We start from the raw sequence: 20,877 nt of genomic DNA, 5'->3' as shown, positions 1-20,877 counted from the left end.
AGAATCACTCAGTTTAGGCAAATATCTCACAGATGGATACCTCATTTGCTGTATTTCTAAATATGACAGACGCCGTATTTCTTATATTGTGACTGGTGATGAAAGATGGTTTTACTATTTTACGTTAGTTCTAAGATTTGAGCCATGAATATATTAGTCGACCATACATTGCCAAGGGATTGACAAGTGTCGAAAAAGATGTGTACGTTATTCTTTTCAATACGAGAATCAGTGAAACTGTTGTGCTAGAGGCTGTAGTGTCACACATAAGTAGTCTAGATATGTTGTGTAATGAAAAATTGAAAAAACATTTAAAACGAATAAAGTTTGTCCTTCGACTGAAATTAATTTTCTGTATTTTTTGCATGACTACGCGCACAAAGGAACTAATATAATTGGACATCCTCCGTATTCTCCAGACTTGGCACCTTGTGACCTGTACCTCTTTCCTCTCATTCCTAGACTAAACAAACATCTTGCATGTCATACTAATGAGCAAAAATGGACTTGGTTTTGACCACTTTGCAGCAATTAAAGGGTAATCCTAAGGAGGTCTATGTTTAAGCATTTAAAAATTAGAATTTAAAAGTCTTAACGTTTGTACTGCAGGAGGAGAGTATTTCAAAAGGTTGAAATAGAAAATTGTAAAATATTTGCTCTGTTGTTAAATTATTGACCATATTGCATTACATATTGACCCAACCTCGCTAAGTTTTGTTTTCCCATATGTGAAGTACAAAATATGTCTTTCAATACAAAAAAGACATTCATTATATGCAGTTATTACATGTTCGTGAAAATAAATATTGTTCAGTTATTTTTATGTTTCGTAGGAATAATTATTGTCAAATGTTAAAATCAAATTATCAACAGGCCGGCTTTGATGACCTGTCTCCTTTTGGACAAAAAAGAAGTAAAATAAATCATTTTTAAGATTTATTGTTAATACATAATCAGTTCGTTGTTTAAACACATACTTATATATAGGTAAATTAGGAACATAATGTTTAAGTTATAACCATGGTAACCAGAAACCTGACCGCTTCTTTGGGTTTGCCCGTTTGTCTCGGGGAGGCAGTGGGCAAGGTACCATTCTTTGACGATAAAATTCAACTCTTTGAAGCATGCTTTCCACTCGTTCTGGAAACTTTTGGCCAAATTATGTCTTTCAACTGGGTCTTTTACTATATCAAATAACCAGACAGGCTTTTCTTTAGTTCCGTTGCTACCTAAAATGATAATTTCAAGCCATTCAAATGTGTAATAATAGCTAACTATCATAATAGAGTTGAATTAATTTTTTTTGTTTACCACCTAATTGCTCATAAAATTTAAATTTGAATACTATAAAGACTGTATGAATAGTAATGGTATTATATGTAAGAAATGGAATGCAAATGTCAATAACATCTGGATTGTGCTTCATTATCTAACAAAGACTCTGTTTTTGGATGTTTGTTTTGATTAATATCTTATCATTCGAGTCAAATGTAGCTTGTCTCTAACATTTATGGGTATACAGTCACTTTCACAAAGGAATGGTTACTGCAAGTAGGACACACAACCAGCAACTTCTACAATTCACCTGATTCTCTGACTTGGAATCGCTTTGTCGTTTTTGTTCGAGTTTTGCTATAGTGACAGTAGGTTATAAGCTCCTGTCTTCAAATGTAAACTATAACGGAGGAGTCACGTGAAGTAATGCTGATCTTCCAAGTTGGTCGTTACTCTCAAATATAAATTGTCAGCGTTACTTCACATCTAATACAATTGGGCTATCAACCTTTACTTATATGAAAATATCCTCAAAAGAAATACCGCTGTGCAAGGTGTCCCGTTTGTGCCATCGTATCTTTGCATCGCTGACCTCTGATAAACCTAAAACGTCGGCGCGACGAAACGATAAGCTGAAGCGACGTGGTCGCCTATTCGGGGGAACGATGGCTCAAACAGAACACAAAAGTTTTGTTATCAAATTTACCTATTTTACTAGTTATAAGTTTCCATCGCCCAATCCTGATTGCTGTTCGTACTGTCGAATTAAATATGTTATCATATTTGTCAACAACTTTCTCTTTATTAATTGGCTTGATGTCAATGAGGATTTCTGAACGGGGTGTTCCCTCCAGTCCACTGATAATTGAAAAGAAGTGTATTTAAGTTTCTCAACTAATACATAAGTACATATAAGCTCAAATAAAGGAGATCAATAGTTAGAAAAACATGTTTTTATATGAAAATCCATGCAAATTCGGGTTCCCCTAATTATGCAATTACACGTTAACTTTTTTTTTAATTTTGATTTTGATTTATTTGCAAACTCGAAGATTTCTTTAAGAAGCAAATGATTTTTTTTAATTTTGTTTTCATTTTATTCCTTAATCATCTGGGAACGAAAGTCATCAGCCTTTGCTACAGTATAGAGCCAAGCCAGCCTGTGTATACAAATAACATAAAGATTATTTCATTTAAGTAGCTGTTTTTCATTTTAGTTTTTAATACAAAATACTCTTTAACTCCAAATGAACTGTTCCAAATTCACAGAAAAACAATCGTTATACACAAATTACACTAAGGCTTAGTTGAGTTATTGATGTACACTAAGTAAATAAAATAAATATTTATTCCCTATTTTTTGTAGCGCTCGTTATGAAGTGTTATTATCACATTGTTGACTTAAAAATAAAAACTCACTTAATTGATTTCCATTGGTCGAATCCATCTAAAGGTTTAGTAACATTTAAATTTCCTCCAGCTAGATTTATAAGTGTTGGAAACCAGTCTGTCACATGCATAAGTTCCTTGGAAACAGAGCCCTTGACCTTGTCATTCAGCAACACACTAGTCACAAAGCCAGCAGCACGTATACCCCCTTCCCACAATGATCCTGTCCCACCTTTCAACGGGTAATTGCTACTCCCTTCATTTAATTGGCCTCCATTATCTAAAATATTACAAATTATCTTTATTAGAAGATATCATTAGTCTAAGATTAATTTGTATTGAACCTGAATAATGATAATTTATATGTTCTTTTAAAACTATATGTTACATCTATTTAGATGAGAGTTTACAGAGCCCAAACAAATCTATTTGCTGTTTCATTGAATATAAACATTAAAACATAAATTTTTATTTAACATAAAATTGTAAACATACAATTTATAGTCAAATCATATTCTGTATCGTGTAAAGTGTTACAAGTTACAATTAGCCGAGAAGTATTGTTAACCAGTATGAACAAATGTTATATGATATATGTAACAGAGTTTGCATAAGAAATACTTATAAATGTAAGAAACAAATGTAACTTAAACAAAGAAGAAAAAAAATATTTGTTAACGTTGCCGAGAAGTATTGTTGACAAATATAAACAAAGGTCACGGCATAATTACATAAAAAATACTTATGCATGTACACAGTAGAACGAGAATTCTACGTGTTCACGTGCCGAGGATTATTGGTGACAAGTATAAACATAAATACACTTAAATATGTAAGAAGCTAAGTAGAAAGATATTTGTTAACGTTATATCATATCGATATCCACAAATCAAACGGCAATAATAATATTTCTAAGATGACATAACCGTTGTATATGTACTAATCATTTATTGTCGTAGTGATCTCCCATTTACTTGTAAATCATAAGAAAAAAGTATGTTATCGGATATTAAAATCTTAAGTTATGTCCTCTCTTTAAATGCGTAATACAGATAACTTGCCAGATTATTAATTGTTTTGATATTTGTGCTTGTCATTAGTGTTTCGAATTTCTGCATTGAAGGCCATCTACAAAAATATGGTTTAAAAAACTTTCTACGTAAATTGTTATATTTCGGGCATATTAATAAGAAATGATATTCTGTCTCTACTAAATTTAATGAACAATTTCGACATTTTCTGTTTTCTCTTGGAATATTATCGTGCCTTCCTTTTTGTATTTCGAGATTATGAGCTGATAGTCTAAATTTGGTTAAAATAATCCTACGGCTATCTTTGTTTATAACGCTTAAATACTTTTCGCACTGAAATTCGTGTTTAAAATGACTGTAAGACGAAAGTCTGTTAGAGTTATTAATACTTGAATACCAATTTTGTTTGTAGATATCTAAAATTCTTTGCTTTATGACACATACATTTATATTTAAATTATCTTGTTGTAGCCAAAAGTAAGACATTCCTATTTGGTTCAATATATTTTTTATTTGATAAGCCCAGTTTTTTTCTCTGTATGATAGCTCATTATCTGCATCTTCTTTTAGCATGTTATACATTTTCTTAAGAATTGAGTTATCAGGTGACTTAAGTATTTTAATCCAGTATTTGAACATTATGATTTTACGGTATATTGCCATTGGATATCTCCCCATTTCTCCACATAATGCATCTAGATTTGTTGATTTACGAACACAAAGGATCTTTCGAATAAATTTACAATGTACAAGTTCTATATTTTTACAATCATAGTATCCAAACACTTCTGCGCTATAATTTAAGACGGATCCAACTAGTGTATCAAACAGTTTACATTTATCTTGAATCTTTAGATCAAGTTGGTTAAATACTGTAAAAAGGTTATGCATAGAAAATGATGAATGTTGAGCAAGATGCTTTTGTGTCCGATTCCAATGTCCATTTTTAAAGAAATAAACGCCTAAATATTTAAAGCTTTTAACAATTTCTAAAGTCTGACCATTGAAAATAAAGTTAAACGTTGAATGTCTACCTTGTTCAAATATCATTATTTTAGTTTTAGATGTGTTAACTTTTAGATTCCATGTTTGGCATTATAAATTCAAATCATTTAACATTGATTGTAATGCATTGGGTGTCTTGGCAAAAAGAGCTGTATCATCAGCAAAAAGTAGCATACATAATTTTAATTCATGAACGGTGAAAATTCCATCAATGTTACTATTAATGTTATGAATTATGTCATTAACGAAGAATAAAAATAAAAGACTTGAACTTGGGTCACCTTGTTTTGCACCTATTTGAGGTGAAGTTTGGTGATATCTCTTTTTTAAACCTTACCGCTGATTTTACCCTGCTGTACATGCTTTCAATTGCTTTTACAAATTTTGAACTAACATTTTCCTGGATTAGATTTTGAAAGATAAACGAACGTTGTAATTTATCAAAGCATTTTTTCAAAGTCTACAAAGGCTACGTATAATTTATTTTTATCAGAAAGAGTTTTTACTATTATTGAGTGAAGTATAAATATGCAATCTGTAGTTGATTTTCCTTTTTGGAATCCGTATTGATTATCTATTATAGTTTTATGTTTTATAGTCCATGATGTTAGGCGATTAAGTAATACCCTTGAATATATTTTAGCAATAATGTTTATCAAAGTTATACCCCTATAATTTTTGGCATCTTCCGGGTCACCTCCCTTATGTATAGGAACAATAATTCCTGATCCCCACTCACTGGGATATTCTCCGGTATGAAATATCCTGTTAAAAAGTCTTAGAATAAAATCAGACGTTTCATTAAAAGAAATTTTATATATTTCCGATATAAGTGTATCTATTCCACTACTTTTATTATTGTTTTGTGAAAATACTGCTTTATGTAATTCTGACATATTAATTTCTTTATCTAAATCTTCATCTATAATATTTTGATTATAAGATGTATTTCCAGTTGTTGTCTCTGTGCTATACAGTGTTTTAAAATGCTCATATAGATCTTGTGTTGTTAAAGTTTCAGCCCTTCTTGTATTTTCAGTGTACTGACTTCTAATCTTATTCCAGAATTTACGTGGTTGAGATTTACTCATTTCATTTAAGTTTTGCCTCTCATTAAAGTTATATTTTTTCTTTTGGGTTCGTTTAATTTTGTTATAATTATTTTTATAGTTTATATATAGATTACGAAGGTTATCATTGTCTTTGTTTTTTACAAAAGCATTTCTTGCTTTTTTGAATTCAGCTCTAGCAGTGTAACAGTCAGCATTGAACCATGGTTTTTTCTTTAATACTTTATTTATAGATACAGTTCGTGTTGTTCGTGTTTGTCCGAAAATATCATTTGAACAATCGCTTAAAATCTTAATAAAAGATTGTGATATAGTATCAATATTTTCGTTTTGGTTAATTTCATTAGTTAGCTCTAATATATCTACTCTTTTTGAGTTTAAGCATTCTATAAATTGTGAAATTTTTGTATTGTCAAATTTCAAAAACGTTTCTTTGTGTATTTCAATCGGCGGTGAAGCGTGATTTTACATGGTAGACTAAAACAGAGTCCGCTATGATCGGAAAACTCGTTAGGTGGGGTAATACAAAAATGTGAAACAAGTTCAAAATCATCAATATGCAACAATAAATATTCAAGCGTTGACGATCCGTTAATCGAATGATAAGTATACTCTCCTATACCTAGATCATTGTGTAATCGAGAATTACCAATAATATATGAGGTAGACAGGCAAAAATCAATCAAGCGTTTACCCATATATATAAAAACCCTTAAGGCAGACAATGCTGTTAGATATAAAATGTATAATACCATACCGGTTGTGAAAATAAGCACAGTGTTATCCCACATTCCACTTTGCTTTAAAGACTCGACAACACTTCCAATACCCTCATCAATACATGATACTTGTCCTTTCAAATAAACAAAAACAAACTCATTTAATGTATAAATTTGTAACACATAAATGATGTTGTTATTTAAAGTAATATTTAAACTAATACACAGATGTTGATGTTATATAAAGTAATATTCAAAGTGATATTACTATTGGTACATTGTGCATGAAATTACGTACTCCTAAAATTCGATTTTGTATAAATTAAAGTTCGTTAGTATTTAGGTGCGGCGCGATGTTTGACTTTTTATAAACATTTGTTTTATTTGACCGATTATCTTAAGTGAATGTGTTGCGATTCATTTTGAAATTATTCAATCCTACTGGACAAACCAATTGAAGAAACAGAATCTCTAAAGAACTAAATGCAAATTACTGCCCATGCCCCCTAGCACCGACTTATGCAAAACTCAACATTTAAATATGAAAATAGTATTTTTTTTTTAATTTAGAAACATCTGCAGATGCGTTTATACGGCGATTATCACGGAACCTTCAATGAGACACTACCGAACCATTCCAGGAATAGCATGCATGTGCCGTAAACGAGAAAAAAAAATGAGCGGAACTGAACAAAAGAATTTTGAAATGGGATTAGAGGTTATAAAGACTGCATAAGACATCAGAAGACAAATATAAAAAGCAGGCAACATGTTGTAAGGGTGATTCATCAATATTCATTTAGGAAAAGATCGAACAGAAGGAACTAAAACACGCACACACAACAATAATGTCTTGCTGAGCGATCCTCAATGATTCAAACACTAATGAGCCTAATGTAGTTTATTTTCATATACAAACAAGTGACAGTATTTGAATTAATTTTTATAGATTAGTTTTGTACATACTGACTCACAGATTTAAAGGAAAAAGAACAACATGTAATATCCATGTTGAAAGGCACGTGCTAAATAAGCCGATTGCATTTCTTCTCAAGGCATTGTAAATGGTGTATTTTGTACGAATGCATTCTTTGTTGATTTCCTTTTACAATTCTGCTTTAGAAGGCACTAGGAGCTGTGAACGGTAGCTAACAATTACCACTACGGTTTATGAACCGTCTCAGTCAAATTGGCCTTCAACAAGTTCAATTTTACCGTGTTGGACTATATCTATTGGACTATATTCTGTTTTTCTCTATTTTAACGCGCCATGGAGAAATATAGAAGTCCTACTTAAGGTATAACTTAAGAGCTGATGTAAAAGTTAAGAGCTGATGTAAGCTTGAAAATTATAACATAAGTTGTCAATCGCACGACACTTGTGTAAGTAATATCTGACTGGAACCAATAAGAGCGCTGTAAAGATGCAATAAATTCAAGTGTAACATTGAAGGTTTCATGATGACTACAATATGAACATATCTGCAGATGTTTTAAAATTTAAAATTTTACCAGTTCATGTTAAATGTTGTGTTCTGTTTAAGTCGGTAATAGGGGACGCGAACGGTAAATATGAAAATAGTAAAATTTCTAATTTAGAAACATCTGCAGATGCGTTTATACGGCGATTATCACGGAACCTTCAATGAGACACTTTGATACCATTCCAGGAAAAGCATGCATGTGCCATAAACGAGAAAACAATGAGCGGAACTGAACAAAAACAGAATTTTTGAAATGGGGTTAGACGTTATGAAGACTGCATAAGACACCAGAAGACAAATATAATCAATGTGCTGCAGCACTGAATGCGACGGACATGCAACCGGAGAGACATTAAGGCTTTTTAAAAAAAAAAAAAAAAAAAAAAACACAAAAGATATAACAGAGAAAATTTGTTCCATACAAGTTCGAGATTTGTAGAGCAATAAATTTTATGTGCCCCGATCTGATATAATTCAGATTTTCTACTTTCAAGCAGAACAAGTCCAAATTTTTAAATACAGAATGAAATTTATGCCGAAAAACTCTGGTCAAACTTGTAAATCAGTGTCCTTATTGATTTATTCCAAGAAATGATATGTAAATAGAAAAAAAACTGTCAACGAAATATTTCTAAAATAAAACCATGCAAATAAACTTCAATCATAATACATAACAGATGTGAGAATGTTAATTAGAATTGCTTTGTGTTATATCATAGTGGGCATATAGACAATAAAATATAAGTCATTTGTATTTTTATTTTTATTTCTCTTGGATATGTCTCATTAAAGATATTTTTGGTTAAAATCATCAGCAATTTATGGTGTATTTTTTTAGATTTTTTTTTCATTTACGTCACTTAAGCACCACAGTGTTTAGTTGTCCCTTTCAATTTCACACTAAATTCCATTTTCAACTTGTTTGCTTCTTACAATTGTTTAGAATTTCTTAAAGTATTGCATGTAAACATAGGAAGTATCCGCTCGTTTATTACATGTATAATGTGTACTCGTCCGAAAGTGCAGAATCTATTTTTAGGATAGTGTTATCTTCTTGCCGAACATATCGATCAGGTTAACTCATATCGTGACCTAGAAAACTATGTAAACAAAACACAAGAATCGGAAGTAGAACTGATATTATAACTTCCTTCAATAAAGATTACCATGAAAGACTACATGGTGGTAAAGTGTTGAAAAATTCCCTTGTTACGTGCAATTTCAAAAACAGATATTTATCATACTAACCATTGTACTGTAGTCAAATTTATTAATAACTGCTGGATATTCAGCTAAACCCGCGGTATGAGTCACGAAAAGAGTTCTTCTTTTATTAATGCGCGAGTTATTCTAAAGTCACGAAAAACTTTTGATCTGTTAATAAAAATGTTTTGTTTAATGGGGAAATATTTATTTCCTGCTCATAATTTCTATGAATTATTAAGCTTACTCCTTAATTATAGCATAATTTGCTGTCCTACTTTTTCGACAGCGGTAAATCGTTTCAGCAGTTATTTGCATAATTGCGCAATAATACTACGGTGCTACAACGTTTTTATTAATTAAATACGTTTATATTTTAACTTGGATAACTTAATTTTAAATTGAAAAGGCTAAATATTGAAGTTTTTAAGATATCCCGACGAAGTATGGGAGTTTCGTAGGATCAAATTCACGTACTATTTCGTGGGCTGTTATTCGGTTGAGGACACATTGCGCGATTGTAGCCGACGAAATCCCATGTGTAGATGACATAGCTCTAAACGCGCCTGAGGGCGCGTCCGTCGCAAAAAGCAGGCAACATATGTTCTAAGGGTGTCCTGCAATAAATTCAAGTACAACTAAGCTTCAATTTTCAGTTTATTTTTCTAAGGTTGATCATGTTAACCTTCTTGCAATGAAATAGAGAAAAACAGAATTCCTTAGGAAAGCCAAAAACGTTAAAATTTAATATGTTTCAGGCTCGGCATGATAAGCTTGTCAATGGACGGTAGTGGAAGTTATAGGATACCGTTCACGTCCCCTAGCACCGACTTAAACAGAACACAACATTTAACATGAAACATCCGCAGATATGTTCATATGGTAGTCATCATGGAACCTTCAATGTTACACTTTAGTGTCATTCAATGAAAAGCGGTTTTCATTCGTTTTGTTCCAGATAAGTGCAAGAGATGACAACTAAAGACAACTAAAACACATGCATTTTATTATCGATATTTAATTCGACAAGTTTTACTAGTAATTAGAAAATTTAGATGTCTGATTTTAACTTTCCTGCATGTTTTCTGCGTTTTAGGCTTGTAGAATTGTCGTACAGGTCAACATATTGATCAGGCACCTGAATTGGTCCGTGAACAGCTTGATACGAGAGATAAACAAATAATGGTTGCAAAGATAGATATATTATGCAATGAGCTATATGTGGTTTTCAGGTACAAAAACCTCTAACCAATAAAACAGTTTATTATTACAGTTTATTCAGAAAAATATCCAAAACCGATCACACTAAAGTGTGTCATTAAATTGTGTATACCTACAAGCTCATACTAGAGTGGGTCTGCAAGTGAACACAGTAGCTACAATAAATACTTTATACAGATAATTTTTACACTAGATATAACATATATTAAAATAAATACTACAAGATATACTACAGATAGATACAGACTGCTTAGTCAAAACAGACTGAAAGAAATACAAAAGGTTACTAAAAAAGATTACAAAAGCCACGACAAATTACTTAATAAAGATTACAGGAAACAATACAGACAACCAATTCAATCGTTGCGACACATAACGCAATACAAAGTATAATAGTTACGACAGATAATATAATAATAAATAGGTCGAGTATGGTTAGAATAATTAACAAAACTTATACATTATACTTCTCTCTTTAGATTTACAAGTTCATTATCTTTATATTCATTTCAACAAAGTAAAGTTTTAGCACGATTTAAAACAAAAATTATCTTAAAATTAAACTTTATAAAAATTTTCTTTTTTTAAACGTAATAATAGTTAAAATAATTTTGGTTTTATTTAATAAATGTAATCCAAAAAAAAATTTTTTATTAAAGAAAATGCAAGTAAGTGCAAAAATCAAACCCACTTATGAGACCCGAGCAGACCCAAGGTCCCAGCCGTCTGATTCATGATCTGTACTGTTCGCTATTCAGTGGATACATATTTCAAAACTTTCCCTAAAAAAGATAAGTAAATTCAGGTAGTCTTACTGTAATGCTTTCCCGTCTAAAATTTATAACATCGGTCAATATCGTTATAAATCGGCCATTTCCGGAACGTCTTCGGTATTCAATATTTTGAACCGTTCATAACCGGAATTTAGTACATAGCGATAAATAAATGATTGTAAATAATGTATTTGCTACTTTATTGGCCGATGTTGGATTTTTTGGTGGGAAAGCATTACAGTGAGACTACCTATAAGGGTTAAATGTGTCTGACTTAACTTTGATTTATCGTGCGTATGAATGATACTTTTCACTCTGTTGGTAAAGAGATTGGTCGAATATACACCAAGATACTTCGAGATATTAGCTGGTTGGTCATTTTCCATCAAATCGTATCCTTTCATGTTTTCGTCAACTGTTTCATGGGTAAAATAATTGGAGTGACCAGATTGGAAACCTGAAAATAATTGTGATTATATCAACTTTATATACAGATATTCAGTGCATTATGCTTTTACCAATTAGACATTAATGTAGTAGAAGATCAAAAGACGAAAACGTAACTCCTGAATACGTACCATTTTGTGTACTGACGGGCAGATAACTTATAATGTGACAGGTAAGTCTTTCTCAAGTGACGTAACTTGTTACAGACGAAGCACGCTTCCTCTTAATAATTTAATATGATAAACACAGATACGATGCTTAATATAATAGTAGCATTTTGGTCAAAGTTGTGCAAATTCAAATTATTATATTATGATAAACAGATAATTAACATAAAAATAATACAAACCAAAGAAAGTTTGGAAACCCCGATTCGTAGGTAAATATTCTTTTTTGTAAAACCCAACATGCCACTTTCCAACAATATGTGTAGCATAACCAGCCTCTTTCAGCTTATCGGCAATCGTGGTGCTATCCAAGTCTAGTCCTAATGGTGTAGATGGCCAAAGTACCCATTGTAAGCCTGTGTATATCTAAAATTATAATATAAATTACTCAGCCAAAAAAAAGTGCAAAATTGTAAACGTTTCCTTCTTTAAAAAGAGAGTTTCTGATTAAGTTTCTGATTATTAGGTATTCATGAGCATAATTGTGCATTAATTATAAAAAGTGTTCATTGTGCTTCATTGTACATAGTACATGAACGTACGTAATTGTACATTAATGTAAATAATTATACATTAACATTGTACATTAAATTGTATATAAAACTGTATATTAAATTGTACATTTATTAATATAAAAGCTACTTAAAGCTGACCTTAATCAGCATTGATATTTGAAACACCCTGTTATCATTAACAAAAATCTACCAATTTACATTCATATGCTATGAAGGTGTTGTTTAAGTAGTATAATGGAGTAACAAAATATCTGGTTCCCAGAGGTTAGAAAAAAGAACTGTGACACAACAACTATATTGAGAAAAATGTCTTCGCAGCATATCAAACGTTACTATATACGTCATAGAACTATTTTACCTGAATTCCATCTCAAATCTCTTGATTTTCATTGGTCAGTGTCAGGTCTGACCAATCAAATTTTAATCGGGACCTTTTCGTATAATAGTTATTTGTTAAAATGATAAACTTATTAAACAATAACCTGATGTCTTCCTGTGAGAAGTTGACCTCTTGTAGGCGTACAAATTGGCTGAACATAATAGTTTTCTAGTCTAACACCAGACAACGCTAGCTTGTCTATATTTGGAGTTTTGACTCGAGATCCATGGTATCCTACGTCATTATATCCTAAGTCGTCTGCAATAATCAGTTTAATGTGCGGCCTTGTTTTATTTCCTGCTGCTCTCAAGTCATTAAATTCTGATCCGAAAAAGGTTGTTTGGAACGTGAAATAATACCTTTGTTTGTGAACCACAAAAATCAAAGTACAAGAGGCAACAGCAAGAATAAAATAGAATCGTATCCTATCCGTTGATGACCTGAAATATGTTAAAAATAAAACACTCTAACTTTAAAAATGTTTACAATTTTATTATAATAAAAATCTTTAAATGGACTACACTGAGGTTTTTTTTTTGGCAAGATGGGACTGAAAATATTTTTCCAGATAAATCTAGATTCTATTATTTGATGTAGGTTTAGACCACTAATCTTTGTGCAAAATTTCAGATCATTCGCGCACTTCGTTTTTTCCAGAATAATTATTCAAATTGTAAAAAAATGACCAAAATGAAAAGCGTTTAAACGATTTTCACTCGAATCGGGCTAAAGAAAGCATAAATATACGATTTTCAATTTATTTCAAAGTATATTTCTTTGCATATATTGCTGTTTAAAGTGCCCCAGCTCATTTATGTAAGAAATTCAAATGTTATGTTTTAGGCTTTGAAACCTCATCGGAGCCCTTTAAATGTCTCTTACTAAACGTGACTATTAATGTGTTTTTTTGTTTAGCATAAACAAATTCAACTCGGTTGTTTACTTTTTATGGATCAGTTTCATTGATTTATTTCCTAAACGTAAACATATTTTTTGTAATGTAGATTAGTTTGTGGTAGAGTATAAGAGTAGTTTCCGTTTATATTTGAAATAACTACATGAGAAAATGCAATGAAATTCATCATCTATATGATATAACATGATATCACAAATAGTACATTTGTTTTGTTTTTCATCTTAATTTTGTTTGGTTGTACTGTAATATGACCATTCAAAAATTATATTGTAAGAGGCTAGCAATATCAACACAAATATCATTATAACTATGAAACCACTAAGTTTTAAATAATCATAGTTGTCTACAAAGTAAGAACATGGCAATTTTCAAAAGAAGCCAAAGCTATTTACACAGTATGAACATAGTATAATTACATGGCATTTTTCATAAACAAAGCTGTTAACACTGTGAAAACCATTATTATAAAGCAGTAAAACAAAAAAGCGGCCAGTTATTCAAGGATACATTAAGCAAACATGTTACGAATTTGGTCGGAACAATGGTACTGATACTAATAGGTGATAAATGTTCCGTCATAAGTCACCCCGGTTCTGTGGCCCCCAGAGAAATGCTGAAGATAGCAGGTAGAAATAGCCGAGTTGTAGCCAATCCTTTTCTCACAGTATTGCCAAGCCAATGCTGTAGTTCTGGGTCTTCGCCTACCACCCAATCTTATGCTTAAACCTCACATTTCATCCATGGTTTCGATTTAAAATTTAATTGGGTTAAGTATACAATGTGTTTGTGCAAATGGTATCAGTTGAACTTTAGTTTGAATCATGCAAACGACCCTATATTAATGTTATTGTATCTAGATATTGATATAGAACAATAAAACATAAGCATAAACATATTTATATGTATGTACAAAGAAATAATATGCAGTTAACTAATACCATACGTGGCTGAATAGCGGAGTGTTACTATAATGGAATGATTTTATCAATTACTAATTAAACGTGGAGGTAATTGATACTACGACTTTAAATAAAACATGATTTTTTTACATTAGTTGTTTATTTTATACTTCACGTGACCTAACCGGTTTAAATTGAAGTATAATATGCATCATTTACGTTGAGCACCAGTGTGTGATATCCATTTTATCGATCGTTGTTTTAAAAGTACAATAGAATTAATAAGAAATAAACCTTATTCGTCTAAATTTTAAAATCACATGTTTGTTTCGATGGACGACGTTTTTCAAAATCAAATGGAATAATACCACTTTTGTTTTTCGTAAGATTATTTTTATGTTCTTGACATTCATTTGAGTCTTCAATCTGATTAAAATCAGCTCTAAATAACGCTCCGCTTTTAGATCTTATCGTGACCATATACGAAATCATTTCTGTTGTGCTTTTATAAAGCCAATCATCGGCGAGGTTTCATAATTTTGAAAGCGATGTTGTTTCTAATTTTAACAATTTTAGTGTCTTTGCTTTATAGTGCAGTATACTAAAAGAGTTCGAGGGTTATTGCCGTTTTACCAGACATTGCTTTCTCGGGGTTGCGCAATGTACTCCATTATATTTTGTTTTGCTTTATTACACTTCAATGTTAATTTACATAATTACTGACAAATCAAAGCTAATGAGGTTTAACTTTGTCGTTTAAATTCTTTCAAATGTACTTTCACAAGTACTAAAATAACAAATAAGTTTTATCTGTGTCGCATAAATTTTTTTCAAATCAACTTAACACTAGAACTTACATAGACAATGAGGTTTGCTCTCCGAACATCTATAATATTAATTTTCACAAGCAGTTACATAGCCAATGAGGTTTAACTTTATCGTCCGAACTTCTTCAATATCAATTTCACTAGCACTTACATAGACAATGAGGTTAAATTTTGCCGTCCGAACTTCTTCAATGTCAATTTAACTAGCACTTACATAGCCAATGAGGTTAAAATTTGCCTTCCGAACTACTTCAATATTAATTTTCACTATCACTTTCATAGTCATGAGGTTAAATTTTGCCGTCCGAACTTTTTTATCATTAATTTTCACTAGCACTTACATAGCCATTGAGTTTAAACTTTGCCGTCCGAACTTCTTAGTTATTAATTTTCACTAGCACTTACATAGCCATTGAGTTTAAACTTTGCCGTCCGAACTTCTTCATTATTAATTTTCACTAGCACTTACATAGCCATGAGGTTAAACTTTGCCGTCCGACTTACATAGCCATTGAGTTTAAACTTTGCCGTCCAAACTTCTTCATTATTAATTTTCACTAGCACTTACATAGCCATTGAGTTTAAACTTTGCCGTCCGAACTTCTTCATTATTAATTTTCACTAGCACTTACATAGCCATGAGGTTAAACTTTGCCGTCCGAACTTCTTCATTATTAATTTTCACTAGCGCTTACATAGCCATGAGTTTAAACTTTGCCGTCCGAACTTCTTAGTTATTAATTTTCACTAGCACTTACATAGCCATTGAGTTTAAACTTTGCCGTCCGAACTTCTTCATTATTAATTTTCACTAGCACTTACATAGCCATGGGGTTAAACTTTGCCGTCCGAACTTCTTCATTATTAATTTTCACTAGCGCTTACATAGCCATGAGGTTAAACTTTGCCGTCCGAACTTCTTCATTATTAATTTTCACTAGCACTTACATAGCAATTGAGTTTAAACTTTGCCGTCCAAACTTCTTCATTATTAATTTTCACTAGCACTTACATAGCCAACGAGATTAAACTTTGCCGTCCGAACTTCTTCATTATTAATTTTCACTAGCACTCATATAGCCAAGTAGCCAATGAGGTTAAACTTTGTCATTCCATGACCTTCGAATAAACATATTCAAAAACTTTTTATTCAATGTAGTTAAACTTTTTTCCACCTGAACTCCCCCGAAAACAACTATTACAAACATACACATAGCTAATGGGGTTAATTTTTGTATTCCAAACTCTTTCAAATAAACTTGCAAAATCACTTACATAGCCAATAAGGTTAAACTTTGCTATTTAGATTTCATCAAATCATCTTTCACAATAACTTACATGGCTAATGAGGTAATCCTTGCTTGCGAGGTTCACACGTTCAATTTAAGAATGCATAAATATACTTAATATACTTTATGTGACCACTTTCTTGTTTGGATTTCAAAACATTAAATTTTGATTATCTGATGAAACAAAGGCTGTACCGACGTTATTGTTTGAGTGGGTATAATGTAAGGCTATTTCAATAAGAAACGCACAAATAGTCGTCTGATTTAGATAATATCAAACTACACAATTTTGGTGATGGTTTTATGATAGGTAGGAGTTTAATCAAAAAGAGATATATATAGAAGCCTTGGAGGGTCACTTTTGAGTTTCGACTTATAGATTTATTTTACTCTTTTCTTATGACTTTTGATTTATGACTTTTGATTTTTGACTTATGGATTTTGTTATTGTCCCACATGCTTGCCTCATAATTTTCAAGGAAAATATGGCAGAATATGACAACGATTAGAACGAGGTAAGTTCATTTACCTAAGTTTCCTGGAGACTAATTAAAAAAAAAACAATATATGTGGGCTCATATGCAAGAACAGAATGTTATTCTTATATAAAATAGATAAATACAGAATCCCTAAAGAAAGCCCAACACGGCAAAATTGAAAATGTTGCAGGCTCGGTTTGATTGAGCCTGTTCATGGACGGTACTGGAAAGTGCAAGTTACCGTCCACGCCCCCTACCACCGGCTTAAGCAGAATTCAACATTTAAACATGAAATAGTAAAATTTTGAATTTAGAAACATCCGCAGATGTGTTCATACGGCGGTTATCATGGAACCTTCAATGTGACACTGCCGTGCCATTCCATGAAAAGCGGCGTATGGTCCCAAAGTAATAAAAAGCGTGTGCCCTAAACGAGAAAACAATGGGCGGAACTAAATAAAATGGAATTTTGAAAGGGGATCAGAGGTTATGAAGCCTGCGTATCACAGATAAGACATCAAAAGACAAATTTAAAAAGCAGGCAACATATCATAAGGGTGATTCAACATTATTCAGGTAGGAATATTGGAACCACCCAACTAGAAAATGCCGAAAAGTTGAAAAGATGAAACTAAAAATACCACAAGCACAACAATAATGTCGTGCTGAACGATCTTTAAGGATCGAAAATATAACATCATTGAATAAATGTACGGGGAGACTTTTTACAGCCGCCACACGGCACAAATAACACGGATGTGATCATAAGCCTTTTTAATTGATTAAGAAAAGAAAATACTTTGATTGCATTGGGTATCCATTTATCATTTTGATTTCCGGAACAGGGATATATAATCTCAAATTGACATACAGCGTATGAATCAAACGGTTTATTTTTTTATATGGGCTCCAGCTTTAAATCCAAATCAGTCTCGCATTGTTGTTTGCTGCAGTTTCAATCGGTTTTTACCCGTAGTTCATTCTTCGTCCATCTTATATTGAATACAGACCAAATTATAGGCCTTACTTTGACAAAAAAAATTGTAGTGAAGAAGTTTCATGAAACATGGTATTTCAAAAACAATAAATCATACAGCTTTGAAACTGCACACACTTGTTTAGAACACGCTCTAGGTTAGAAATCTCTGAATTGCATTGTTATCAAATTATACCTCTTTTTCGACTTTGAATTTGTGGTTTAGAAGTTTCTCAAAAACTATTTTAGCGATTCCTTTGAACACTATGAGTGATATACTCTGAATACTATTGGTTTTATATCACTAAATAGAAACCCAGACTTTCATTTATAAACATGAACTATTACAATGATTTGACAGAGTATTTCTTGCATATCAGACTGTTGTTTCCGTTTATTTTACCCATGCCTGATATTTCATCTGTCATGGGGTGCCAGATGAGTCGCGTGCTATACAATGGCATGCTTAAAAATGACGTTATTTCGCCGTTGTGAAGTTGTAATTTCATACGCTACTGTACGAAAATAGTTACGGGTGTAAAGACATTAATTTCCAATCGGATTGGAATATCCGTCCTTCGGGAACCTGCCGATTGGCGAGTCCCCTGGGGACGGATATTAAGATCTGTACAGCAACATATGACAGCTATAATTAATTTCAAGTAACAGCCTAAACTGTTGACAAAAAATATCTTATCGTTAAGCAACAGTAATTCCTAAACAGGTAGCTTAGTGGGCGGATTACCGAGGTAGAACGTTCGATTCCTAATTTATTAAAACATATTTTAAACAATATCTCTGTTTTTGATTATCATTTAAAAACATCAATACGATAAAGAAAACAACAATGTTAAATTAAAATTATCAGGTTTCGCCATAAAAGCAGAAGACAAACCTTTAACTGATCAAATCACCCATTGCAATTGTTAATTATTCTCTGTATAGCCAAATGTATGGTAGAAGAATAAAACTCAAAATATGTGTACTTCAGACTGCTAAAATTGTGTAAATGCATGTCTGTGGGGGTTAAACCGAATGAACAGGCAAACACGAATGGGCCAAAAACGTGATGTGTAGTATATCTTTATACAGATAAAGAGATATTTGAAATGTACAAGTATAATGCTTGCATGTTTACCATGTTCTGTACGTTCACTGACGATATTATCAGTTTGCAATTGACGTATTAATAAATATATATTATATATTCCTTTTAAATACCATAATACTTGTTTAAAGAACTTGTTAAATGAGATGACACGGATTTTTTTTAGACTTTCAATACATGTGCCTTTTTGATGTATATGTTCTGACTCATCATAATGCCTACAACTCCAAACCCTTACGGTAAATTTTGCCTTAATTTTGCATACAGGTGTCCTTTAGGTATACAACTCAACAATGTTGTCAATTTTACAATCCCTTACAGTGCAAATTAGAGTGGTTATAACTTAAATGATAATTTACAAATATATTGTAATTTGCTCAATATTTACAAACCAATATCTTAAAACAACCATATAATGAAGTGAAATCGTAGGATATCGTCTTTATGATTTTAAAACATCATTTTTTTTAAACTGAACCTAAAGTAACCTAGTATATGACGTTTCAAAGCGTATTTATATTAAATTCATTCTCAAAATAAATCGTTCATCTTGCTACACAGTTGTAGTGCTGAATCAGCGTCCCATGGCATCTGTAGGTCTAGCTTCAGAAGGGGTGCTAATTCTACGAATTCCTCACATTGTCTTTTTGGGCGTGAATACATGTTCTTTGCAAACACGCCTCTCAAGTTAACTGCATTGCAGAAGTCGTGAGTTTCATACAAGCCTGTTTCAGGTTTACCACAAATAACAGAAGAACTGGTTTGTTGCCTTATTTCATGTGCAATCCGGTCTAACTCGGTTTGCATGAGGTTCATTGACCAAAATTTCAAGGTCTCGCATTGTATCGGGTCCAGATCATTAAATACACATGTATCGCGTAAGTCTTTGAAAAAAAATAATCCGCCAATAGATTCCATTTTGTCGTAATGTACACCACCACTTTTCAATGCGTTGGTTAGATGTGCTTTTTCCAACTACAACGCTTCGAGTACCAGCAATCGGATCTTTAGAATCGTGTTCTGAAGTATTGCTGCAATAGTAAAGCAATGCAGTTTTTCCGTACCAATATCACAACGTTTATAGTATTGGGTTGGGGGACTTAATAATGTTCATTAAATGTGTCTTAAAGTATTTTGCAATAAGGTGTGGGTTGTTATTTGAGTCCGAAACCTCTAACCATATTTTTTTCTACAGCACCATGGATACAAAATCATTTTGGTTTTAGTTTGTCTTAATCGTCCATATGTCATATTAAACTAGTCCTTTGGGTAGTATACGCGTCGGCAGAAGCGATGAGCTTTCCGCATCTCAATACCATCTGGACCAAGCGCTCTCATTATTTCCATGACGTCGTCCCCCTTGACGTACATGTTGTAATCCAGCATTAACCTACGCCACATTGTACGGTATCCTATGCATTGTCCACTTGTTTGTATTTCTCTGTTTATAACATCAGACATAGTCTCAAAAGGATTATATATTCCATTATGCCGTTTTAAATTTAAGCGTTTAAAAAATTCTGTTCTCTGTACTAATTGACGTCGTAATGCCATACCGTACCAGAAAGTACTCTATTATCAGCAGAGTTTTGTTTGTTATAGATGCTGAGGGTAGGTATCTTGGCACGGTAGCTTTGATATTGCCAAACAGTTATAATGATGAAGACACAGATCAACATCAAGGTTTTCATCCTCGTTACCTTTG

The 20,877-nt window shown here is 32.1% G+C and overlaps 1 protein-coding gene across 1 annotated transcript; it reads right to left on the bottom strand.

Annotated features, from left to right (window-relative positions):
* Window positions 1-933: 933 nt before the first annotated feature.
* Window positions 934-15,865, bottom strand: LOC132745818 (arylsulfatase B-like). The gene is made up of 8 exons (XM_060734804.1): window positions 15,825-15,865; window positions 12,782-13,118; window positions 11,967-12,150; window positions 11,369-11,627; window positions 6,528-6,724; window positions 2,695-2,944; window positions 1,982-2,133; window positions 934-1,229 (listed from the first exon to the last, which is right to left on the bottom strand). The coding sequence occupies exons 1-8, from the start codon at window positions 15,863-15,865 to the stop codon at window positions 943-945; spliced, it is 1,707 nt and encodes a 568-aa protein (XP_060590787.1). The 3' UTR covers window positions 934-942.
* Window positions 15,866-20,877: the final 5,012 nt, after the last annotated feature.

The sequence above is a fragment of the Ruditapes philippinarum genome, unplaced genomic scaffold, assembly GCF_026571515.1.
Source record: "Ruditapes philippinarum isolate M1 unplaced genomic scaffold, ASM2657151v2 ctg3551_1_1_1_1, whole genome shotgun sequence".
Lineage (NCBI taxonomy): Eukaryota > Metazoa > Mollusca > Bivalvia > Venerida > Veneridae > Ruditapes > Ruditapes philippinarum.
This window is presented reverse-complemented; position numbering and strand designations above follow the sequence as displayed.

Coding starts and splice junctions, on each gene's coding strand:
- LOC132745818 (XM_060734804.1), bottom strand. CDS start 15,865: ATGAAGAAGTTTGGACGGCAAAGTTTAAACTCAATGGCTAT. Junction 12,151..12,781: donor TTCTCACAGGAAGACATCAG/GTTATTGTTTAA, acceptor TTATAATTTTAG/ATATACACAGGCTTACAATG. Junction 11,628..11,966: donor GGGTTTCCAAACTTTCTTTG/GTTTGTATTATT, acceptor AATTATTTTCAG/GTTTCCAATCTGGTCACTCC.